We start from the raw sequence: 27,503 nt of genomic DNA, 5'->3' as shown, positions 1-27,503 counted from the left end.
CAGAGAAAAGAGGCGGAGGGGTAGCCCTACTATTCAAAGATTCCCTCTCTTGTAGACAGGAGGTAATCACACAGGCCAACAGCCACGAAGCCATGGCCTTCTCGGTGTCCATAAACACCAACATTCTACTTGGTGGAGCGATAATTTACAACCCCCCAGGCAGTACAATGGATTTTTGTGCCCAGCTCCTTGCACAAATTATGCCAGTCTGTCTCAAAAATAAAAACATCCTGCTGATAGGGGATTTCAACGTACACCATGACAATGGTAACAATGCCCTTACTAAACAACTACTAGAGGACATGGAAATTCTACAGCTTACTCAGAGAATTGACCAGCCCACACATATAGCAGGACACACTTTAGACTTAATGTTTTCTAACATAGAAACTATCGAAATTAATACAATAAAACCAATGACCTGGACAGACCATTTTCTAATTGTGTTTTCGATCAAATTATTTTCTAAAAACTTCAAACCACCAACCTGGACATCAGCCAAAACTAAGAGCTGGAAAAGATTCTCGGTCGAAAAATTTCAGCAACATTTTTCACATATAAACACACCTACCACCAACTCGAATGATGAAATAGAGTTACTCCAGAATAACATTAGTAAGGCACTAGACCACTGTTCCGTCACACAATCCCAACCCAAAAACAGATCCACCAGATCTGAGAAATGGTACGGAACAGAACTAAAGTTAATGAAAAGGAAATGCACACTATATGAACATAAATGTAGACTTAATAAAACCGATGAAACTAGAGCCACCTACAAAAAAGAACATACACTTTACAATAAAGCTATTAGGAAAGCAAAGAAGGAATATTTTTCACATAGAATAACAGAAAATAAAAACTCCTCAAAAGAACTTTTCAAAATAGTCAAAGAACTATGCAGTCCTACGAGTCTTTCAACAGACCTCCCTCCTTCGCAAGAAAATTGCAATAAAATTAATGAGTATTTCGGTGAGAAAATAGACACAATCTATACTTCATTTTCCAGCATCGATCTGAAACATATAGAATCTCATGTGCCACCCTCAACTCAGGCGAACTGTCTCAAGTTCGGCCCCTTTTCAGAGGAAGAGGTGAGCAAAGTTATGCTAGAAGTAAAATCAGGCTCCTCTTCAGATCCATGCCCTCATTTCATTTTCTCACAATTAACCCCGATAATATGTCCGGCTGTTACAAAAGCTTTGAATTTTTCTCTAAATTCTGCAGAATTTCCCAAAATCTGGAAAAACGCCATAGTCACCCCTCTACTAAAAAAAGTGGGTACTGATGTTAACAACCCGGCAAACTACCGGCCCATATCTCAACTACCCTACTTATCTAAGGTGTTGGAAAAACTAGTCAACAGACAGTTGTCCAACTTCCTGGAAACCAATGATTTATTGGATATATCTCAAACAGGGTTCCGAACTAACAACAGTACGGAGACAACTCTCCTAGCAGTAATGGACAACATCAGAACCGAGGTAGATCAGGGGAAAACAGTCGCCCTGATATTATTGGACCTCTCGGCGGCATTCAATACCGTACCCCACAATCGTCTACTGGAAATCCTTGCAGCAAAGGGAATTCAGGAAAAAGCCCTAGGGTGGCTACAGTCCTTCATCCAAGATAGGACACAATCAGTACAGATGGGTGATTTCCTATCTCCTCCCCGGAACATCAAGTATGGGGTCTCACAGGGGGCTTCATTGAGCCCGACTCTGTTCAATGTATTTGTGTCCTCACTGGCCAAAATAGGACGAAAATGGGGTGTCGGTATCTGTTCTTATGCAGACGACACCCAACTGATGATCACACTGGACGAGGAGAATGACCCTAAAGACAGATTACTCAACTGCCTTACGGAATTCGCCACTTGGATGCATGGTCATTGTCTTAAACTTAATGCAGACAAATCTGAAATAATGCTATTCGGCAGACATTCCCAGCTATGGGACAACAGCTGGTGGCCCACAACATTAGGCACCCCCCCTGGCCCGATGGCAAGGGCCAAGAATTTAGGGGTGTCATTGGACACCATTTTAAGTATGAAAACTCACGTATCCACAATATGTGGTAAAGGCTTCGCATTACTGAAAATGCTTAGAAGAGTCTTTACATGGATTCCATTGGAATGCAGAAAGATCCTGGTCCAATCTCTACTAATGAGTAGGCTGGACTATGGAAACTCTTTGTTTGTTGGAATGAGCGACTATCTCTTCTCCAAACTACAGGCTGTACAAAATGCCGCAGCCAAGGCAATATGCAATAAAAGAAAATACGACTCAGCCAAGAGCTGTATGAGAGAATTGGACTGGCTGCCAATGAGACAAAGAGCTATTTTTAAGCTACTAAGCATAACGCATAAAACACTGCATAATACAGGCCCGTGCATTCTAAAAAACAAAGTTATACTCTATACCCCATCCAGAAATCTACGTTCCCAAACCACTGCTAGAGCCAGAACTACAAGCGTGAAAACTGCAAAGATGGGTGGGCGAGCCTTCTCCCACTTGGCGGCAAATAGTTGGAACAATCTGCCTGTGAACCTTAGATTAACAACTAACTACCTGTCCTTCAGGAAGCAGCTAAAAACATTTCTCTTTCCTAAACCCGACTAAATCCTAATCATTATGCACTCACCCCTCACTACCTATTCACTTTTTCACTGCCACTATAGCGCCGTGATATCCTATCTGGGATGATTGTTTGCGCTTTACAAGTACCCCTTAACATTAACATTAACAGTACATGTGGGGTAAGGGTTAATTTGAGTTTTGAACATGTAGGATCTACCTCACCCATTGCAGGAGTGTAAGGAAAATCTACCCTGTTGTTTTCAAATGTGTTAGCATTTGCCTCTCATTTGTGAGATATTGATTTGTGCTGAATGCTAGCCATCACAGTTCAAGAAAACAAGCTGCCCCTTTCCTACGAATGCAAGTCTTACAGAACCAGACCACCACAAATTAAATCTCGGACAACAATTCCTTTGTGCACACAGACTCATGGTGTGATTCTATGCAGAAAACGATATTTGATTGGCAATTTCAAAGCACATTTACTACTGTGATTTTGCAAGTGATAATTATTGTAAAAGCCTGACACATTTTCCTTATAGTTTAGAGAGGCTGTAAAGAGCACATGTCCTAACAACCACTTGAGACCTTCAACATATGGAACCTGAGTGAGTGATTACACTACAGCAAAGGAAATGAGCCTTGGTGATGTTGAATGTGGTAGCGTTACACACTACTATCTAAAATACCACACAGTGCTGAATACTTAGCATGGGAGTGCAGGAGAAGCTGCTGCCTGTGTGCTAAGAGTGTACTTCTGGAGACTGTGTATTGTCAGGTGCAAGAGAGATCTGCATGGACACTTGCACAACTGCATGAAGACTGCACAGATGTATGTAAGAGTACATGTGTGGTAAGGGCTAATTGGAGTTTTGAAGATATAGGATCTACCTCACCCATTGCAGGAGTGTAAGGAAAATCTACCATGTTGATTTCAAATGTGTTAGCATTTGCCTCTCATTTGTGACATATTGATTTGTGCTGAATGCTAACCATCACAGTTCAAGAAAACAAGCTGCCCCTTTCCTACGAATGCAAGTCTTACAGAACCAGACCAATACAAATTAAATCTCTGACAACAATTCCTCTGTGCACACAGACTCATGGTGTGATTCTAGGCAGAAAACGATATTTGATTGCCAATTTGAAAGCACATTTACTACTGTTGTAGAGCAAATGATAATTACTGTAACTGCCTGACACATTTTCCTTATAGTTTAGAGAGGCAGAAAAGAGCACATGTCCTAACAGCTACTTGAGACCATGAGCATGTGGAACCTGGGTGAGTGATTAGACTAGAGCAAAGGAAATGAGCCTTAGTGATGTTGAATGTGTTAGCGTTGCACACTGCTATCTGATATACCACACAGTGCTGAATAGTAAGCATGAGAGTGCAGGAGAAGCAGCTGGCTGTGTGCTAAGAGTGTACTTCTGGAGACTGTGTATTGTCAGGTGCAAGAGAGATCTGCATGGACGCTTTCACAACAGCATGAAGACTGCAGAGATGTATGTAAAACTACATGTGTGGTAAGGGTTAACTGGAGTTTTGAACATATAGGATCTACCTCACCCATTGCAGGAGTGTAAGGAAAATCTACCATGTTGATTTCAAATGTGTTAGCATTTGCCTCTCATTTGTGAGATATTGATTTCTACTGAATGATAGCCATCACAGTTCTAGAAAACAAGCTGCCCCTTTCCTACGAATGCAAGTCTTACAGAACCAGACCAACACGAATTAAATCTCTGACAACAATTCCTTTGTGCAGACAGACTCATGGTGTGATTTTAGGCAGAAAACGATATTTGATTGACAATTTCAAAGCACATTTACTACTGTGGTTTTGCAAGTGATAATTACTGTAACAGCCTGACACATTTTCCTTATAGTTTAGAGAAGCAGAAAAGAGCACATGTCCTACCAGCTACTTGAGACTATGAGCATGTGTAACCTGGGTGAGAGATTAGACTAGAGCAAAGGAAATGGGCCTTAGTGATATTTATTGTGTTAGCGTTACTCACTGCTATCTGAAATACCACACAGTGCTGAATACTTAGCATGGGAGTGCAGGAGAAGAAGCTGCCTGTGTGCTAAGAGCGTGCTTCTGGAGACTGTGTATTGTCAGGTGCATGAGAGATCTGCATGGACGCTTGCACAACTGCATGAACACTGCACAGATGTATGTAAGAGTACATGTGGGGTAAGGGTTAATTTGAGTTTTGAACATGTAGGATCTACCTCACCCATTGCAGGAGTGTAAGGAAAATCTACCCTGTTGTTTTCAAATGTGTTAGCATCTGCCTCTCATTTGTGAGATATTGATTTGTGCTGAATGCTAGCCATCACAGTTCAAGAAATCAAGCTGCCCCTTTCCTACGAATGCAAGTCTTACAGAACCAGACCACCACAAATTAAATCTCGGACAACAATTCCTTTTTGCACACAGACTCATGGTGTGATTCTATGCAGAAAACGATATTTGATTGGCAATTTCAAAGCACATTTATTACTGTGATTTTGCAAGTGGTAATTATTGTAACAGCCTGACACATTTTCCTTATAGTTTAGAGAGGCTGTAAAGAGCACATGTCCTAACAACTACTTGAGACCTTCAACATGTGGAACCTGAGTGAGTGATTACACTACAGCAAAGGAAATTAGCCTTGGTGATGTTGAATGTGGTAGCGTTACACACTACTATCTAAAATACCACAGAGTGCTGAATACTTAGCATGGGAGTTCAGGAGAAGCAGCTGCCTGTGTGCTAAGAGTGTACTTCTGGAGACTGTGTTTTGTCAGGTGCAAGAGAGATCTGCATGGACACTTGCACAACTGCATGAAGACTGCACAGATGTATGTAAGAGTACATGTGTGGTAAGGGTTAATTGGAGTTTTGAAAATATAGGATCGACCTCACCCATTGCAGGAGTGTAAGGAAAATCTACCATGTTGATTGCAAATGTGTTAGCATTTGTCTTTCATTTGTGAGATAGTGATTTCTGCTGAATGCCTGCCATCACACTTCAAGAAAACAAGCTGCCCCTTTCCTACGAATGCAAGTCTACAGAACCAAACCAACACAAATTAAATCTCTGACAACAATTCCTTTGTGCACACAGACTCATGGTGTGAATCTAGGCAGAAAACAGTATTCCTGGGTGATAACAGTACACCTTAACTTATGGTGAAGACATACTCCATAATATCTTACAAGTTCAAAGCAGTTAAATATCTTCCAAAACATAAAATGTAAAACACAACTTTAGAACAAGAATCACATTTCTATTTTTTATATCAAAATGCACCACATACATCCCCTCTCAAATTCATAACTCACCTTTAAAAGTAGTTAGTTGAGAAAGAAATGTGGCACTCACACAGCAGATTATCAGAGCCAGAATCTCTGAGCTGTACACCTCTTAGCAGAACCAGTACATGGCAATCTTTCCCTCTCTTTTTCCCACATATACATGTTAACTTCAAATCACAGTGCTTCCCACATTTTTTCAAATGGAAACACACATTTCTCTTGGTTGCAAATTTCAACCCTTTCCAAATGATCCCTACTCCAACATGACTTCTGCCTGCTACCATAGCAACAGGTCATGGAACACTGGTGTCAGCAGAGAGGTCAGAAGTTCAGCACACAATGTTTCTAATCCAAAGAGCAAGAGTGCTTGACTTTTCAAACCTAACAGCAAATCCAAAGTATTGTTCTGTGGGAACACATTTTTCTGAACCAATACAAAACATGCTTTTATAAATTTAAACATACAGCCTAGTTGTTAGTGTTGAATGGTCTGAAACAGCCAATGAGTTCTTTTTATTGTAAAAAAAGTATGTAAGCCTCCATTTTACAACTATCCTTCTTTTCATATTGCCATTCTACTGAAAGACACCTTCTGAGTGCATCCAGATCTCCTTGAAAGATGTTCACAGTGTGGATTGTAGGTCATAGCTATGTCTTCTGGAGTGAAAATTATGCAGAAAAAAGAGGTATTGTGAAAGACCTTGCTTTGCCAAATGTAGACATTAAATGGATTGGTCAGAGAGGGTTAAAGTGGCACCAATTAATGCCTTTGGTGAAATCCTTTCTACATCTCCCACAGCCTGACCTTATAATTGTGCACTGTGGTGGAAATGACCTAGGCACTTTAACTGGGGTAGGTCTGGAAATGCTTGTTAAGGACACCTTTGTGCAATTGATGTCACTTTTTCCACATACTATCTTTGTATAGTCTAATATATGCCAAAGGCAAAAGTGGAACTGGTCCAACCAATTTTGTGTGCAGATTGACAAAGCAAGAAAGCACGTCAATAAGTCTGTTTCTGCTTTCCTTAGAGACTATGGTATGGGTTCTATATACCACAACAACTTGCGTTACAACATGCAAGGCATTTAGAGGAGACGGTGTACATTTCAATGATGAAGGGAACAGAGCCTTCCTCTTGAACTTTAGACTCTGCATCGGTACTTACTTGTAGGTACAAAAAAACACTCAATGAACACAACGGCTCTTTTTAGAGCCAACCAACATCTAAACACTTTTAAACTTGATTTTTAATTCTATTTTTTTAATGTTTTTTTTTGCCGCCGTGCGCGCACCGTGCGCGCACCCCGCAATGTTTTTTTTTTTTTTTTTTGTGTGACCTAAGGGGTCTTGCATGGTCCCCCTAACAAGGCCTAGGGGGTCAGGGAGTCTCTACCCTGCCCCCTTTTCACGTTCTCCACCTCTCTTTTTCACTGTCACACAACCAAAACAAACAAAATGGCGGCCGACACTTCCTGATTTTGACCAATTCGAACTTTGACTAACATGTAACCACCAATCAGAATTACGCTCGCGCACGTTAGGGTGCGCGCACGGTGCACGGCTATAGATATTTATGTGCTTTAGCTGCAATTTTCTCAGGAACTACTGAACAGATTGACACCATATCTGCAAAAGGCACATCCCTGACCTGATGACTACCTCTCTGCCAAATTTCAAGTAATTCTGTTCAGCCGTTCGGGCTGTACCTTCGACTAAAGGTCCTATGGGAAAATGCATGGGGAAAATGTGTTTTGGGACCTGCCTTTTTTCTCGGCCCCCGCTTGACAAATCACCCCGAGACATTCAGGGTAGGAGCTGAGCGGAGCGCCCCGTTAGTTTTGAAAATTTCGCGAGGATTCGTCAACCGGCGCCAAAGTTATTCAAAATAGAATTTTCAGATTTCCTATGGAAACTCGGTCCTAACTATAACTATCTACTGGCGACCGCCAGTAGATAATATATATATATTTCAGCTTCAACTCTCCTCCTCACTCCAACTTTCGTCAAGAAAGATGCGGGAGTGCTATCTTTCTTGACGAAAGTTGGAGTGAGGAGGAGAGTTGAAGCCGTAATTGCTATGCGGGAGCACCCCCGCATTTAGAAGCACTCGCCTGCGAGTGCACCACATTGGTGCTTTGGAGCTGATATATATATATATATATATATTACCTACTGGCGGTGGCCAATAAGTAGTTATAGTTAGGACGAAGTTTCCACAGGAAGAGTATTTTTAGTTTTGCTTATAACTTTGGCATCCTTTGATGAATCTTCATTAAATTTGGCAAACTAATTCTTCGTGCATATCCGCTCCTATGTGGGAAGTTTGGGGGTGATTCGTCAAGGGGGGTTGAGAAAAAAGGGGGGTCCAAAAACATGTTTTCTCCATGTTAATTGCCATAGGAAACTTTAGACAAGGCTACAGGTCAAACGGGTGAATGGAATTGCCCCAAATTTGGCAGGGAGAAGGGTCTTGGTCTAGAAAGCACGCTTTTGTTTATTTGGTGTAAATCCGTTCACTAGTTTTTGAGAAATATCAAAATTTACAGATATAGATATTTGGGAATTCTGCCATCTGATTGGCTGAGGCGTTACGAGCACGAGCTTGATGCTTATTGGTTGTGAGCACTGCAAGCGGTTACAACTAGGAAGTGTTGGCCGCCATTTTGTTATTCCGTCGAAGTGAGTAAGAGGAAAAAAGGGCAAAAAAAGTGGGAAAGAGGAGGGTAGGAGCACTGTAACCTCTGTGGGGTGTTTAGGGTGTGCTATAGACGGGGTGTGAAGCGAAGTATTCACCCCTACTGGGGTGAAAGTGCTGGGATACGGAAATTAAGTGAGGTATTGCCTAGAGTCTGATGCTGCTAAGGTGAGCTGGCGCGGGAGTCGGGGATTAAAGCGTGAGGCCAAATTGTGTATCTTATGCTGTGAAGTCATGTGCCGTGGCCGCTGTACTACACCTGTGGAAGTAGTGTCAGCATGTGTTTATACCTACTAGGACGAACTACTGACCCGTACTGGTCTGAAAGTCCTGGGGTACGGAAAATATGTGAGGTATTGTGTACAATCTCATGGTGCTAGGCTGAGCTGCTGCCGGACTAGTGGATAAACGTGTGAGTCCAAACAGTGTGTCATATGCTGTGAAGTCATGTGCTCTGGCCGCTGTGCCACATCTATCCAAGTATTGTCAGTATGTAGTTATACCTACTCGGAGGAACTTTTGTTTCGAACATTGTAACTTGTGTATGGTGCTTAGGGGGTGTTATACAGGGAGTGCGAAGGTAAATTTGCGCATGTCAAATCAATTTGGTATTTGTAAAGTGCAAACTACTCACTCCTACGGGTCTGATGGTTCTGGGGTGTAAGCTGAGCTGCTGACGGACTCGAGGTAAAGCCGGTGAACTACTGGCCCCTACTGGTCTGAAAGTGCTAGGTACGGAAATTAAGTGAGCTATTGCCTAGAGTGTCATGCTGCTAAATTGAGCTGCTGCTGGACTCGGGTATGAAACCGTGAGCCTGTGTTTGCTATGCTGTGAAGTCATGTGCTCTGGGCGCTGTGCCACACTTGTCCAACTTGTATATGGTGCTTAGGTGGTGTTGTTCAGGGAGTGCGAAGGTAAATCAATACGGTATTTGTAAAGCGCAAACTACTCACCCCTATGGGGGAGTAGAGGTGGTGATCAAAGCGAGAGCTCTGTGCTGCAAAGTCAGATGGTTTGGCCGCTGCGTCACAGCTGTGTGGAGAATACATTTTGCTGAGGGTGCGGGAGTTGCCATTGCCTGGCCCTAAAATAGCGGGCCTAAGTTGTCAGTTATAGGGTGGCTCTAAAAAGAGCCCTTGTGTTGATTAGTTGGAGCTACATATAAGTGCGGATGCACAGCTTTAAGTTATTCAGGAAAACTCGATTTCCGTGATCTGTTAAGTGTACTCCATCACTTCTGTAGATATCAGCCATATCAAAACGTATGTTGTTGTTGTAGCTGGACCCCATTTTGTGGTCTCTGAGGTATGCAGACACAGCTTTGTTGAGTTTCTTCCTAGATTTTTCAATCTGAGGACAAACTTTTTTGACCATTTCCACTTCTGTCTTTGGCATATATTGGAATATACAAAGACAGTTTGAGGGAAAAGTAACATCAAGTGTCCAAAGGTGTCCTTCATAAGCATTTCCAAACCTACCCCAGTCAATGTGCCTAGGTTATTTCCACCACAGTGCACAATCCTGAGGTCAGGGTGTTGGAGATGCAAGCAGGTTTTAACCAAAGGCAACAATTGGTGCCACTTCAATCCTCTCTGTGCAAACCATTTAATGTCCACATTTTGTAAACCTATGTCTAAGTCAATACGTCTCTGTTCTGCATACCTCTTGCACCAGAAAATATAGCTATGTCCTACGATCCACAGTGGCATTTTGAAGGTATGGCTGGAAGGTATGGAAAGATGTCTGTAGCTCATGCAGTTCCTTGGTAGAACAAGAGATATGTTTAAAGATGGGGAACTACTTTTTATTGCCATACAAAACGATACGTGATTGGGAGACAAAAAGCATTCTTTTTTAAAAGTAGGGTGCACATTTGTTTTGTGGAAAAGCATCTTTGCGATTGGTTAAGAAAAAGCAGATTCAACGTGGAGTAAATATCATAGGATAAAAGTTGTCAACTCAACCACACCTGCTACTTGCATTTGGAAGGCACTGTTCGAACTTAAAATAATTGTGAACTTTTAACCTGCACGTGCCGTTAAATGTTCGAGAAAATGTTGCAAAAAAATGTGGTTAAGTTTAAAAAGATTGATGAACTTTTAACCTGCACGTGTTGTAGAATGTTCTAGAAAGTGTGTTGATAGAATACGTTTCACTTCTGACTTCTATGTGTTGTTGAATATTTAAAAAAACTGTTTATATAGAAAACTAAAAAGAAACCAAGAGAGAAGTTTTGAAACCTAAAAGAATCAAGGAACTATTCTAATTTGTTCTTTACATGTATTTATGTGTGGAGCAACAAAATTATAGACAGAACAGCACCAGGAAGAGGAAGAAGCAGGGAGTGGGGGGGGGCGGGGGTAGATGGGCAGAATGACAGACATGCACAATTAAGTATAGCACAAGTATAGAAAAACAATGGCCAAAATGAAACACACCAACAAGGAGCACAAGTCACACAATTCGCCAACATCATACCAGTGAATGAGCATAGAAGTGAAAACCACGCTGCATTCAAAGAGTATGTGTACAAAGGCAGGTCGTTGGTGTTGTGGGATGTCTGCGACCGTGGTCATCGTGGATGAGATGCCCAGCACATGGGCGAGTTCACTGCCTGTTACGTTGCAAACAGCTGCACCTCCCTCCCATGAGCTCCTACACTTTTGTACGGTGCGCTGTTGTATCTGGTGCACTCGCACTGCACACCATTGTAATGCCTATTTGCGCATGTGCTGCTGGATTCCAATTACACCATCACAGTGCCGTTTGGAGGTGGTGCATGCCACTTTACAACATCGACTGCTGCGGCCCTTGTGGCAGGCCACACCAGAACACAGAGACACACTTACCACACTTCCTGTACACGGAGATGTCCGAGACACCCCGTTCCCGTTGTCGGATAGGCACACCCCTGTGCTGACCTGTGTACTCTGGACCAGCACACGCCGGTTGTGCATGCAGGAGGATGTGTGCGTAGCTACATGTCCAGGCTCACTGCCAACGCTGAGGTGATAGCACACTGTGATGTTGCAGGGCTGGTGCCTATCATGCTAACACAATGACCAGAGGGACACACTTGCTCAGATTCGGGTTTGGGGGGCGTTGGCGGTCCCGGAGTTGTTCCAAAGAGTCTTGTGGCCATCATGTGTATCCCTGTATCATGCTCATTTATTCTATGGCACCTTTGGGTGTTCTGGTGTGGCTCTTGGCTGTGTTCTCTTTCATGGTGCAGGTAGTCATCCTGCTTGACACCATCAGAAAGCAGGTGTAAAATCCCTGGTGCTAACTTGGCTTATCGCCGGAATTTGTTTCGCATTGCAGTTGGTGTGAAAGTTGTGAAGTGATTTTTTGCGTGTGCAGGACAATATACGAACTGGGCAGTGCATCTCGTCAAGATCCAACACTTGACGCCCGATTCCCAATCAATATAAATACAATGAGGTTTCGTAAATGATTTTGTGTGTACACTGTGAGTGCAGCCACTATGTCAGTGCAATTCAATACAGGACTTTAGTATTTAGAATAAATCGCTAAGGTGCACCTCGTGTCTTTTTGCACGGGAACGGCTAGTCTGCATTTAATTATCAGCACTTTAATGGAAGTAAAGTTGAGGTAAGTTATTTCTTTTTCAATCTTCACAACAGTATTATCTTCCATTTGTTGATCAACACCTAGACATATCCAATTGTTCATTTCTGTACAGTTCTCTTGACTAGCAAAGAAACGTAAAACTATATCATCACAAATTTGTTTTATAACATTTATATTAAAACTCGATTTCGTGCCGCAGGAAAACCTAGACTTATCCAGATGGTTCCTGTTGACTTTGAATATAAACTTGCAGATGTCTATCGATCCGAACATTGATAGGATCCAATTTCTCGATTTGAAAGTATCTTCAAACTGAAGCTGTACATTTTTTCCTAAGTGTCTTCTCCTGTTTAATTTCTTCCCACATTTATTTCAATTCTGTCTTCTCAGAGTTGGTAATATATGACGTGACATTGTGAGAAACAGCAATTGAGTTATGTGCATCATATTGTATGTTCATATTTGCATTTCACATCTTCAAAATCTCCCTATTGTCATCATTATTGTACTTCGATGCTTCTGTTCTTTTTAAATTATAAGTATTTTTGGCTGATTTTAGAGTGATGGTATGTCTCATTTCTGACATAAAACTGTTCACTCTTCCTTTGGAAATTACTGGACGTGGAAAGGGAAATGGACAGTTTGTGTAAAATGTATCTTTTGCGTTATCTTTTCATCTGCAATACTTTCCAGATTGATGACTTCGATATGCAAATACGCCACACTAATCGAAGGGAGTCTGGTGCTGTGGTAGCTGGCAAGAAGTTGGGGTCAATGCCATTCAGGACTCAGGACACAGTTTCACATGTGGGATCGGCTTGTGTTGAAGACGGTAAGTGGTACCATTTGTCGCCGGTCGCCAGCAGTGTGGGGCAGAGGTAGTGGTGAGCTAGGGTCCACAGCCACGTGCATAAGTTGGTGACCCAAACAAACCTTGCGTAGTACAGGTTCAGTGGCACCACGTGTCACTGGTCTTCCATGTGGAAATACCCCTCAGTGATCGAAGGGAGTCTGGTGCTGTGATCGCTGCCATTGAGGACTCAGGACACAGTTACACATGTGGGATCGGCTTGTGTTGAACAGGGTTAGTTGCCACCACATGTCGCCGGTCTTCCACAGTGTGGGCCGGAGGCAGCGGTCAGCAAAGGCCAACAGGCAAGTGACGTTGACTTGAGCGGCACAGATTGGGAGCATTTGGTCTTGTTAACTCATTATTGTCTCTTACACAATTTGCGTCGCTACTAATGTTGAATTGTGAACCATGTAACTCCAGTGTAGGGCAGAGGCAGTGGTCAGGATGGGCGCACAGCCACGTGGCGTTGAGTTGAGCTGCACAGTTAGTGGCACCTGGAGTACTCAGCGTGTGTGCACCCTGCGATGAGACGTGGCCCTGGCGGGCTGCACTGGGAGCAATTTTTTTTTATCGAATGAATTCTGCATTGATAAGGCCACGTGGCGATGATTTATGGTCAAGTGAGTTAGTATCACCTGAAGCACAAAGCGTGTGCGCACCGTGCGATGATGCATGGTCTGGGTGGGCCGCACTGGGAGCAACGTGTCTTGCGAAGTGGACTGCGATATCTGCAATCGCCCCTACATCTGAATTGTGAGCCGTGCTGTCCGTAGTGTAGATCAAAGGCAGTAGTCGGTACAGACATAAGTCTGCGGTGCTGTGCCGCTGGGTTCACAGGGGCCCTGTGTCGAGGAGGCCCTCGGTTATGGCGACTGCCACATGCCAGGGTGAGGGCTGCCATTCTGACAGACTTGTTGGTCTTCCCACAAGTGAACCATGCCTAGGGCCTGGTCTGTTTATTCATACTCCTACGCTGGAGTGGCGTACTTTGGAGCAGCCCACTCCGATTCCGCTTCCAGGGGGGACAACACAGCTACATGACCAAGATCTTCCCCACTGCCTGAGGTAACTTGATTGCATCCACTGTGCACTACACTACAAGTATCAATAGTATACCTCCACATGGAGAGGTTTGTACTTTGCATAGTGAGGCCTGTGCAGCGCATGAGCGTTACACTTGGCATTGTGTGCTTTATAAGTGATGGGTGACTTGCCTCCTTCATATATAGTTGGTTGCTCATCTCCCAACATTCAGCTATTGTGTGGCTGAGGGGCATGGCGTTTTGGGAAAGTCCGTTGTTCTGTTTTGTGCTGCCTCGGTGGTAGTGGGGTGGTGGTCCAGGGGGAGGTTCTTGTGGTGGTGGGGCTGGGTGTTGTGGCATTGTTGGGTGTCGGAGGTGCATGATCAGTAGCTGTATCCCATGTTGGTCTTTAGATGTGGCTGTGAGTTGGGTCGAAATAACGGAGTAGATAGTCGACCTCCTTACACCAGTTAAAGGTTGATGTTAATTTCTTACTTCTAACTCGGCTTATCGCCTGCTTTTTGGATCTCATTGCAGATTTGGCTGGTCGTTGAAAATATGGGGAAGAGGGGTTTTTGTGGTTTTTTGCACGGGAACGCCTACTGTGCATTTCATTAGCGTTAGATGTGGCTCTTGTTTGTGGCGATTTTGTTGGTGTAAGGTATTGATGGAAGAGTAGTTAGATTTGCAGTGTTCACCAAGTTGAGAATGGGATGATAATTAAAAAACACAGAAAAAAAGATAGGTGTCATGAACGTTATAAATAGAAATTAGCATTTAAAAAACCTTTGAAATTCACTGAAAAAAACGATAGGTTTCAGGCACGTTATAGTTAGAAATTAGCATTTAAAAAACCTTTTAAATTCACTGAAAAAACCATAGATTTCAGGCACGTTATAGTTATAAATTAGCATTTAAAAAACTTTAGAAATTCACTGAAAAAACCATAGGTTTAAGGGACGTTATACTTAGGAATTAGCATTTAAAAAAACCTTAGTAATTTACTGCAAAAAACATAGGTTTCAGGGACGTTATAGTTAGTTGGACAGTTTATTCGTATAAAACCAGAGAAATTTGCCTGTTATAGTTAGTTGAGCTAACTATAACTCGCGCCCCCGCAATGCGCTGCTGATGACATCACATATTACATCACTCATGGTTAGTGACATCACTGATGACCTCACTGATGACATCTCAAATGACATCACTGATGACATCATCCACGTGAAAATCAGATGAACCTGATCAGACCCTAATATAACACTTGATACACTCAGTCTAAAATACAGACTATAATTTTCGAAACCATGAACACACCAATACCAGTTAGTGCATATCCACTCTCTAATTTGTAGGTCTACACACATCCATTCATTCACCTATACACTCACTCATACATACAGTCTGCCATCAATACAGCATTATCATATCCAGTCACATATCTATACAGACACTCACACACTGCCTCTCATTCTTAGAGTTATTCCCACACCTAGTCAGTAATGGAAATAATCAATAACACTTTCTATTACTCACCTGTACAGTTATACACATACCACGTCACTTATTTAAAACATATACTAACACATACTTACACTCTAATACGATAACTAATACAAGGACACACTGATCCATACAGGCACTCTCACAATCACTCATTCTCACATATAGTCATTTATATTATTATTATTATTATTAGTCCGATTTGTAACGCGCATGGCTGCCCCAGCAACGATGTATAGGTAGGAAGTGCCTTCAAGGGGTTTGTTGAAAACTTAATTGTGTAACTTGTTTATAGGATAAATATATACCTATAACTGAGATCAATCTTATCTTTTAGATTCCAAAAGGTTATACACCATGCAATAGTCATATGTATAAGGATCTCTATTTACATTAATTTCAAAACAGTTATACAATCAGAATACAGAGAAATGAAAAAATGGACAAAAGGTGTGTGAGGAACAAAATTCATTTATATCAGTGAATGGTGATAAGGGTACATAAAAATGAGACAGTTGTATATCAAAGGGGAGACATGATTATACATCCAGTTATTACTCCACTATACAGTATATCAAACACTTTTTCAAAGATATATAACCAATTATCTAGAAAGAAGTGTGACAGTCGACGTTTCGGTCTTCATACGTGAGTTTGTGAGACCATCTTCAGGACAAGAAGTTTAAAAGTTGACCCCTCGTAATGTTTGATTTGATTATGAAATTCGCGGATATCTTCCTTTCTTTGTATCGAGATTTAAATTATAACCTCTCGGTGGGCGCTTTTAGATTTGAGGATATTTGAAAAGCAAAACTGTCAAAGTTTTAGCGGTACTGTGTGGTTTCACCGGCAGAGAACGGCATTCGTGTATTTAAAAACTAGTAGTGGTCTTACTGTTGGTTCATGCCGCGATTCAATTGAGATGACTGCTGTGCTCACGCCAGTAATTTCCGTGGGATTTAAGTAAAACGCCCCCCAATTGTGGCAACAATTCCCAGTGCTCGATTCACGCAGCAAGCGAATACAGCGCCATTCACATTCGGCGTGATTGTATCTGAACCAACAGTAAGACCACTACTAGTTTTTAAATACACGAATGCCGTTCTCTGCCGGTGAAACCACACAGTACCGCTAAAACTTTGACAGTTTTGCTTTTCAAATATCCTCAAATCTAAAAGCGCCCACCGAGAGGTTATAATTTAAATCTCGATACAAAGAAAGGAAGATATCCGCGAATTTCATAATCAAATCAAACATTACGAGGGGTCAACTTTTAAACTTCTTGTCCTGAAGATGGTCTCACAAACTCACGTATGAAGACCGAAACGTCGACTGTCACACTTCTTTCTAGATAATTGGTTATATATCTTTGAAAAAGTGTTTGATATACTGTATAGTGGAGTAATAACTGGATGTATAATCATGTCTCCCCTTTGATATACAACTGTCTCATTTTTATGTACCCTTATCACCATTCACTGATATAAATGAATTTTGTTCCTCACACACCTTTTGTCCATTTTTTCATTTCTCTGTATTCTGATTGTATAACTGTTTTGAAATTAATGTAAATAGAGATCCTTATACATATGACTATTGCATGGTGTATAACCTTTTGGAATCTAAAAGATAAGATTGATCTCAGTTATAGGTATATATTTATCCTATAAACAAGTTACACAATTAAGTTTTCAACAAACCCCTTGAAGGCACTTCCTACCTATACATATTATCTGCCCAAGCCCTCAAGGGTATATTGGGTTATCCACTACACAGATTGTGCCCCAGCAACGAGGCGTCCCAGCGCGACCCCAACCAAGACCAACGTCCCGCAGACAGAAGCAAGATATAAACTAAGCAGATGATACTTTAACCCCTTCCCCGCTCATGACGGAACCCTTCCATCATGAGCCACGGTTGCCGTGTGCTCATGACGGGACGGTTCCGTCATGACACGACCGTTGGCGGCCACTCCGCCTACGCGGCGCTGTTTCCCCGCCTGTGCGGGGGGACAGCGCAACTGGGCGGAGTCATGACGGAACCGTTCCGTCATGAGCACAGCTCAACCGTGGCTCATGACGGAGCGGCTCCGTCATGAGCACAGGCCCACCGCGCTGCCCCCCTGCCCCCCCCAGCGCTGCGGCGGAATGTCCGCAGCAGCGAAGGGGTTAACCATGCCAGAGAAGAGCCAGGTTTTTATGGCTTTACGAAAGGCCAAATGCTTCTGAATTACTCTAATAGAGACAGGCAGTGAGTTCCAGAGTTTGGCGGCCAAATTACGAAAGGAACTGCTGCCTGTTCTAGCTTTGAAAACACGGGGGATACAGACCTGGGCGCAGCCAGCCGATCTCAATAGGCGTAGTGGAGCATACAACTTGAGTAAGTTGGACAAGCCCAAAGGGGCCTGACAGGACAGGATTTTGTGCGCCACACATAAAGCCTTAAACTGAATGCGTTTTTCTACAGGCAGCAAGTGCAGCTTAGGGAGCAGAAAGGCCACTGAGCTAAACTTTGGGAGTGCTACCAGCAGCCGCGCAGCAGCATTCTGGACCCTCTGGCCTTATTAGCGCCCAAGTATAGGACATTTCCATAGTCCAGCCTGGACAGGATTAAGGCCTGGACTATGGTTTGTCGCACTTTAGGGGGAAAGAAGCCTATCACAGGTCTTAAACCCCGTAAGAGCCCAAAACACACCCCAGCCACTGTTTTAGATTGCGCTTCAAACATCAGACCCTGATCAAACCATATCCCTAAGTTCTTCAAAGCTTTCTTGGGAGAGGGCGCAGGTTTAAGGCGCTCAGGCCAGCACTGTTCGGACCATAGTTCACGGTCCTTCCCGAACAGTAAGATCTCTGTTTTGCTGGCGTTAAGCTGCAAGTAATTGTTTGCCATACACTGCTAAAAGATCCTCCTTGAATTTCTCCAGATTTTCATCACAATTCTTAGAGAATGAGATCAGCAGTTGGGTGTATGACACCAACGCGAGCCCTCTATTTTTTGCTACCGCAGCCAGGGGGCGAACATAGATGTTAAACAAAAGCGGGCTCAAAACTTATATAGTCCAACACTCATATATACTGCCTTTCACATATGGAGTTACTCACATGTACCAGTGAGGCATCTATTCACTCACCGATAAACTCATACACACACTCACTCAGCCATACAGACCTTCACAGATACTGACTTGAACACATACACCTAGTGAATTAGCCCCTCACACATCTATGCAGAGAGTCACACAGCCCCACCCTCCCACGCAGACAATCAGGTACTCATACAGGTACTCAGACAAGCAATGAATAGCTCATATAGATCCTCATTTAGTTGCTAATCAAACCATGGAACTGCTTACACACCAACTAACAACCTAAACTGTGTGAATGTCTATATCAGTCGCTAACACATGCATTAAGCAAGACACAATTAATTAGTCACTTATACAGTTAGTCACACACCTACTTAATCATCCATCCTGAGTCTTATACACTCATTCATTCTTCAATACACTTTGGCATATATATTTATAAAACATATTTAAACTTTACAGAAACACACATTCACTGGATGATGTCATCAGTGATGTCATCAGTGATGTCATTTGGGATGTCATCAGTGATGTCATCAGTGATGTCACTGACCATGTCATGAGTGATGTAATATGTGACGTCACCAGCAGTGCATTGCGGGGGCGAGAGTTCTAGTTAGCTCAACTAACTATAACAGGCGAATTTCTCTGGTTTTATATGAGTCAAATGTCCAACTAACTATAACATCCCTGAAACCTATGTTTTTTTCAGTGAATTTCTAAGGTTTTTTTAAATGCTAATTTCTAACTATAAAGTCCCTAAAACCCATTTTTTTTCAGTGAATATATATATATATATAATATATATATAAATATATATTATCTACTGGCGGTCACCAGTAGATAGTTATAGTTAAGACCTATTTTCCATAGGAAATCCGCAACATTCTATTCCCAATAAGTCTGGCGCCGGTTGATGTATCCTCGCGAAATTTTCAAAACTTTTGGTCAGCTCCGCTCCGCTCCTACCCTGAAAGTTTCGTGGTGATTCGTCAAGCAAAGGCCGAGAAAAAAGGGGGGTCCCAAAACGCGTTTTCCCCATGCAATTTCCCATAGGATCTGTTGTCGCAGCTACAGCCCGAACCGCTGACGTAATGACACCAAATTTGGCAAAGAGGTAGTCCTCAGTTCAGACTCGTGCCTTTTGCATAAATGGTGTGAATCCGTTCAGTAGTTCCTGAGAAAATTAGAGTTAAAAGTACATATATATCTATGGCCGGGGAGGATCCACGGACCCTACCCGCACCGTAAGCGCACCCTCCCCGAACCAAGCGCGCACCCTCCCTATCGCGTGCTGAATGCTAATTGGCTGTCGAGTGTCTGTCTACATTCGAAACCAGGAACTGTTGACGGCCATTTTCTGCCTCGGTAGAAGCGAGGCTGAAGAAGGAAGGGGAATAAGTGTGTAAAACATATAAAAGGGGCAGAGTGGAAATACTCTGACCCTCTAGAGGTGCTTAGGGGGTCTCAGAAGGATCCCCTGGGGCCCCCTTTTTTTTTTTTTTAAACGGCGAAATGCGCGCACGGTGCGCGCTTCCTATCGCGTTGGATGCACGGATTCTCTCGCGTTGGGTTCGCGGATCCAAGGAAAAAAATAATGAAATTGTTGGGAGATAAAGATCAAGCTTAAGTGTTTTGTTCTTGAGTGGCTCTAAAAAGAGCTGTTGTGTTCATTCAGAGTTTTTGGTACTTATAAGGAAGTACCTATACAGAGTCTAAAGTTGTTGAGGAAGACTCTGTTTCCTTCATCAGTAAAGTGTACTCCATCTCTCCTATACATCTCTTACATATGAAAGCGCAGATTGTTATTGTAAATGGACCCCATTCTGTAGTCTTGGATAAAAGCAGAAACAGATTTATTCACATGTTTCCTAGCTTTCTCAATCTGTGGACAAAAATAATCGGACCAGTTCCATGTCTGCCTTTGGCATATGTTAGAATACACAAAGGTAGTTTTAGGGAAAAGTGAAATCAGTTCTGCAAAGGTGTCCTTCATAAGCATTTCCAGACCTACCCCAGTCAAAGTGCCTAGGTCATTGCCACCACAGTGCACTATTATGAGGTCAGGGTTTTGGATTTGCATGAAGGAATTCACCAATGGCATCAATTGGTGCCACTTTAACCCTGTCTGTCCAATCCATTTAATGTCTACATTTGGCAAACCTAGGTCTTTGTGAATGCCTTTGTTTTCTGCATACCTTTGGCTCCAGAAAATGTAGCTGTGTCCCACAATCCACACTCTAAGCATCTTGAAAGGAGGTCTGGATGCACTCAGATGGTCTCTGTAAATGAAATGGCAGTTTGGAAAGTAAGATGTTTCTAAAATGGTGGCTAAGATACAATTTTGAAAAAAGACAAGAAATCATTGGTTGTTTGACAACCTTCTACAATGAAGTAGGGGTGTATATTTCTGTTTTTTAAACGCATGATTCTTATTGGTTAACAAACACTGATTGTAAGGAACATTATATATGATAAGCTGATATGTTGAAAAGTCAAGCACACTTGCTGTCCTGATTAGCAACATTGTGTGCTGAACTTGTGACCTGTGTGCTCAGTACAGTGTTCCATGACCTGTTTCTATGGTAACAGGCAGAAGGCAGATTGGGGGAAGGGTTCAAATTTATGTCATTTGGAAAGGGTTGAAATGTTTAACCAATAGAAATGTGTGTTTGCTTTTGAATTTATGTGGGAAGGAATGTCATTTGATGTTTACATGTATATGTGTGGAAAATGAGAGGGAAACTTTGCCATTCTTTGGTTCTGCTGACAGGTGCACAGTGCAGAGATTCTGTATAAGAAAATCTGGTGTGTGACTAATATCTGGTGTGTGACTGATATACTTCTTAATCTACTAAACAACTTGAAAGGTGAGTTATTTAATTGTGAGGGGATGTATGTAGACTATTTTGATTTTAATCAGACTAATGTATTTCTCCTGCTAAAGTGTAGGGAGTACTTTTTTTCTCTACAATCTTATTGACAGTGTGTGTGCATATAGAAACCATTCAGTGATAAGCATTTGTGTTTTTCATGTGTTTGTAGACAGATAACTGTGCAGTTTTTATATTTTGGTAGAATTAGAAACCAGTCATTGTTTATGAATTTGTGAAATGAGTTATGTTTCTGCACTAAAATGTAGTACTCCTTCTAGATTAAGAAATGTGTTTTGGTATAGTGCAAGGGATAGTGTTGTTTGTCTAGAATCACACAGTAAGTCTGTGTGCATTTGGGTAAGGATTGTGAGAGAACCATTTGGTAACATCGTGTATTTGCTGACAGTTTACTGTTTTAAAACCTGTCATGTTGTCAAGTTTTAGTAGCATTAGAAGCCAGTAATTGCTTTTGTATTGATAAAATGAGTCATGTTTTGACACTAAAGTGCAGTTTTGAAATATGTAGAGTGTGTGTAGTCCCCTTACCCCTTGCACAGTAGTGAATGAGTTTTGGTAAACTCTTAGGAATAGTGTTGCTTGTCTAGAATCACACAGTGAGTCTGTGTGCTTTTGGGAACCACTGTGAGAGAAGTATTTGGTAACATCGTGTATTTTCTGACAGATAACTCTTTTAAAACCTGTCATGTTGTCAAGTTTTAGTAGCATTAGAAGCCAGTCTTTGCTTATGCGTTGATTAAATGAGTCAGGCTTTGACACAAAAGTACAGTCTTGAAATATGTACATTGTGTGCAGTTCCCTTACCACTTCCATAGTAGTGAATGAGTTTTGGTAAACTCCTAGGGATAGTGGTTGTTGTCTAGAATCACACTGTGCTATTTTAAAAATATACAAAACCCAATGCGTCCTGGTCGCCACATATGGTGCTGAGGTCTGGGGAATTGCCAGATGTTCTGACATAATTGTTGAGGAATATAGATTCTGTAGGAAGCTCCTCTGTGTCCCTATCAATTCCCCACACTTTATATGTCACAGGGAATTGGGGTTGCATTTTATAGGGGATTTTATTCGTGCTCGTCCGGCCCTTTTTTGGCTGGCGATTTGGAAAAACCCTGCCGCCAATTTGACTAGGGACATTATTGAGGACTGCTTACGCTGCGACAAGGGTATGGCTATCCCCTGGATATCTGGGGTGTTGAGCGTATTCCGCAGCGTGAACTCTGAAAATATTTTCCTAAAACCCACTACGACTACGCTCCCCACAAAATGTGAACTAAAAAACGAACTTTATATGTCATTTAACGCTGAAAGGGTAGCGAGGGAGTCCTTGAAACCTAGTGTTTCTAGATATCTAGCCCGTAATTTCACAATTTATCCGACACCCAGTTATTTAACTCTCCCATTGAGCCATTGGGAGCGTGGCCTTATATTTCGTCTTAGGGCAGGCACTATTAAATATGCACTTAGTTTCCCTTTATGGAATTTTAATGATCATTGTGTTGAGCCATGTCCTTGTGATTTTCAGAGCAGGCAAACAATTTTACACTTTTTATTCTTTTGCAAATTTTATATGAAGTATATCAAAGGGTTTTTAATTCCGTATTTTAAAAAACTAAAACCAATTAGCCTGGAACTTGCATTTTCAATGATTTTGTCCCTGGATGACCATGAACTTGTCTTTCGTGTGAGCTCTTTTTTAAAAACTGTGGTTCCTGCTCGGTTAACAATGTCCTAAAATTTATATGGACTATTTCTTATGTGTAAACAGTACCTTATTGTATCATTGTATGTTTTCTTTCATTTTATTGTGCTTTTATGGATTGATTCTGATCCGAATAAAGTTTCATTGACTTGACTTGACTTGATAAAATAAGTCATGCTTTGACACTAAAGTGCAGTTCTTAAATATGTAGATTGTGTGTAGTCTCCTTATCTCTTGCACAGTAGTGAATGAGATTTGGTAAGCTGCTAGGGATAGTGTTGTTTGTCTAGAATCACACTGTGAGTCTGTGTGCATTTGGGAACCACTGTGAGAGGAGCGTTTGGTAACATCGTGTATTTGCTGACAGATAACTGTTTTAAAACATGTCATGTTGTCAAGTTTTAGCAGCATTAGAAGACAGTTATGGCTTATGCGTTGATTAAATGAGTCAGGCATTGACACTAAAGTGCAGTCCTAAAATATGTAGATTGTGTGCAGTTCCCTTACCACTTCCACTGTAGTGAATGCGTTTTGGTAAACTCCTAGGGATAGTGGTGCTTGTCTAGAATCACACTGTGAGTCTGTGTGCATTTGGGAACCACTGTGAGAGAAGCATTTGGTAACATTGTGTATTTTCTGACAGATAATTCTTTTAAAACCTGTCACGTTGTCAAGTTTTACTAGCATTAGAAGCCAGTCTTTGCTTATGCGTTGATTAAATGAGTTAGGCTTTGACACAAAAGTGCAGTCCTGAAATATGTACATTGTGTGCAGTTCCCTTACCACTTCCACAGTAGTGAATGAGTTTTGGTAAACTTCTAGGTGAAAGTGGTTGTTGTCTAGAATCACACAGTGAGTCTGTGTGCATTTGGGAACCGTTGTGAGAGAAGCATTTGGTAACATCATGTATTTGGTGACAGATAACTGTTTTAAAACCTGTCATGTTGTTAAATTTTAGTAGCATTAGAAGCCAGTGTTTGCTTATGCATTGATAAAATGAGTTATGCATTGACACTAAAGTGCAGTACTTAAATATGTAGATTTTGTGTAGTCTCCTTATCTCTTGCACAGTAGTGAATGAGTTTTGGTAAGCTGCTAGGGATAGTGTTGTTTGTCTAGAATCACACTGTGAGTCTGTGTGCATTTGGGAACCACTGTGAGAGAAGCGTTTGGTAACATTGTGTATTTGCTGACAGATAACTGTTTTAAAACCTGTCATGTTGTCAAGTTTTAGTAGCATTAGAAGCCAGTGTTTGATTATGAATTGATAAAATGAGTCATGTTTTGACACTAAAGTGCAGTACTTAAATATGTAGATTTTGTGTAGTCTCCTTATCTCTTGCACAGTAGTGAATGAGTTTTGTTAAGCTGCTACGGATAGTGTTGTTTGTCTAGAATCACACTGTGAGTCTGTGTGCATTTGGGAACCACTGTGAGAGAAGCGTTTGGTAACATCGTGTATTTGCTGACAGATAACTGTTTTAAAACATGTCATGTTGTCAAGTTTTAGTAGCATTAGAAGACAGTTATGGCTTATGCTTTGATTAAATGAGTCAGGCATTGACACTAAAGTGCAGTCCTGAAATATGTAGATTGTGTGCAGTTCCCTTACCACTTCCACTGTAGAGAATTAGTTTTGGTAAACTCCTAGGGATAGTGGTGCTTGTCAAGAATCACACTGTGAGTCTGTGTGCATTTGGGAACCACTGTGACAGAAGCATTTGGTAACATCGTGTATTTTCTGACAGATAATTCTTTTAAAACCTGTCATGTCGTCAAGTTTTATTAGCATTAGAAGCCAGTCTTTGCTTATGCGTTGATTAAATGAGTCAGGCTTTGACACAAAAGTGCAGTCTTGAAATATGTACATTGTGTGCAGTTCCCTTACCACTTCCATAGTAGTGAATGAGTTTAAGCCTGGGCAAAGCACTACCCTACGCTCGCGTAGTTTGCGAAGTTTGCGCTACTTCGCACTGCGCAAATTGCACGTAGCACAGTGCAAACATGCGTAGCGTAGCATTACGTAGTGCAGCGGTCATTTTTTGCTTGCTCGCGGACCTCAACATCAAGCTGGCGACCGTGAGCAAGCAAAATGACATCCTGGTGAGATTCTCAACGCGAGGAGGTCAGGTTTCTCATTGCGAGTGGTCGCGTATGCTCGCGACCGCTCGCGATGAGAAACTACCAGTCCGCGTTGAGAAATCTGCCGCTCGAGTAAAAATCTACTCGAGCAGCAGAAAACTACAGCTCGCACTGTGCAAGATGCCGTTTTCAATGATTGCACAGTGCCGGATGCTTGTCCCTACTGTGCAATCATTGAAAACAACATCTTGCACAGTGCGAACAGGGTACTACGCAGTTCGCAAAGTGCTACGCGTAGCTTGCGTAGTGCGAAGTGCACTTTGCGTAGCTTCGCGTAGAGCTACTTCGCGAACTACGCCCAGGGTTAAATGAGTTTTGGTAAACTCCAAGTAATAGTGGTTGTTGTCTAGAATCACACTGTGAGTCTGTGTGGAATTGGGGAACCACTGTGAGAGAAGCATTTGGTAACATTGTGTATTTGCCGACAGATAACCGTTTTAAAACCTGTCATGTTGTCAAGTTTTAGTAGCATTAGAAGCCAGTCTTTGCTTATGCGTTGATTAAATGAGTTAGGCTTTGACACAAAAGTGCAGTCCTGAAATATGTACATTGTGTGCAGTCTCCTTATCTCTTGCACAGTAGTGAATGAGTTTTGGTAAGCTGCTAGGGATAGAGTTGTTTGTCTAGAATCACACTGTGAGTCTGTGTGCATTTGGGAACCACTGTGAGAGAAGCATTTGGTAACATCATGTATTTGGTGACAGATAACTGTTTTAAAACCTGTCATGTTGTTAAGTTTTAGTAGCATTAGAAGCCAGTGTTTGCTTATGCATTGATAAAATGAGTCAGGCTTTGACACAAAAGTGCAGTCTTGAAATATGTACATTGTGTGCAGTTCCCTTACCACTTCCATAGTAGTGAATGAGTTTAAGCCTGGGCAAAGCACTACGCTCGCGTAGTTTGCGAAGTTTGCGCTACTTCGCACTACGCGAATTGCATGTAGCACAGTGCAAACATGCGTAGCGTAGCATTACGTAGTGCAGCGGTCATTTTTTGCTTGCTCGCGGTCCTCAACATCAAGCTGGCGACCGCGAGCAAGCAAAATGACATCCCGGCGAGATTCTCAATGCGAGGAGGTCAAGTTTCTCATTGCGAGTGGTCGCATATGCTCGCGACCGCTCGCGATGAGAAACTACCAGTCCGCGTTGAGAAATCTGCCGCTCGAGTAAAAATCTACTCGAGCAGCAGAAAACTACAGCTCGCACTGTGCAAGATGCCGTTTTCAATGATTGCACAGTGCCGGATGCTTGTCCCTACTGTGCAATCATTGAAAACGACATCTTGCACAGTGCGAACAGGGTACTTCGCAGTTCGCGAAGTGCTACGCGTAGCTCGCGTAGTGCGAAGTGCACTTTGCGTAGCTTCGCGTAGTGCAACTTCGCGAACTACGCCCAGGGTTAAATGAGTTTTGGTAAACTCCTAGTAATAGTGGTTGTTGTCTAGAATCATACTGTGAGTCTGTGTGTAATTGGGGAACCACTGTGAGAGAAGCATTTGGTAACATCGTGTATTTTCTGACAGATAATTCTTTTTAAACCTGTCATGTCGTCAAGTTTTATTAGCATTAGAAGCCAGTCTTTGCTTATGCGTTGTTTAAATGTGTCAGGCTTTGACACAAAAGTGCAGTCTTGAAATATGTACATTGTGTGCAGTTCCCTTACCACTTCCATAGTAGTGAATGAGTTTAAGCCTTGGCAAAGCACTACCCTATGCTCGCGTAGTTTGCGAAGTCTGCGCTACTTCGCACTACGCGAATTGCACGTAGCACAGTGCAAACATGCGTAGCGTATCATTACGTAGTGCAGCGGTCATTTTTTGCTAGCTCACGGTCCTCAACATCAAGCTGGCGACCGCGAGCATGCAAAATGACATCCCGGCGAGATTCTCAACGCGAGGAGGTCAAGTTTCTCATTGCAAGTGGTCGCGAATGCTCGCGACCGCTCGCGATGAGAAACTACCAGTCCGCGTTGAGAAATCAGCCGCTCGAGTAAAAATCTACTCGAGTAGCAGAAAACTACAGCTCGCACTGTGCAAGATGCCGTTTTCAATGATTGCACAGTGCCGGATGCTTGTCCCTACTGTGCAATCATTGAAAACGACATCTTGCACAGTGCGAAC

The 27,503-nt window shown here is 42.2% G+C and overlaps 1 protein-coding gene across 1 annotated transcript in view; it reads left to right on the top strand.

The window, feature by feature from the left end:
• Positions 1-27,503, top strand: part of LOC146831266 (uncharacterized) — a 241,633-nt gene that overhangs the window by 193,779 nt on the left and 20,351 nt on the right. The window contains exon 6 of the mRNA XM_085603865.1: positions 12,875-13,013. Within this exon, the coding sequence (XP_085459991.1) occupies positions 12,875-13,013 (139 nt within the window). The remainder of the gene's footprint in view (positions 1-12,874; positions 13,014-27,503) is intronic.

This window comes from Triturus cristatus, chromosome 5_1 (assembly GCF_964204655.1).
Source record: "Triturus cristatus chromosome 5_1, aTriCri1.1, whole genome shotgun sequence".
Classification (NCBI taxonomy): Eukaryota; Metazoa; Chordata; class Amphibia; order Caudata; family Salamandridae; genus Triturus; species Triturus cristatus.
The sequence above is the reverse complement of the archived record's forward strand: the minus strand, read 5'-3'. Positions and strand labels throughout refer to the sequence as shown.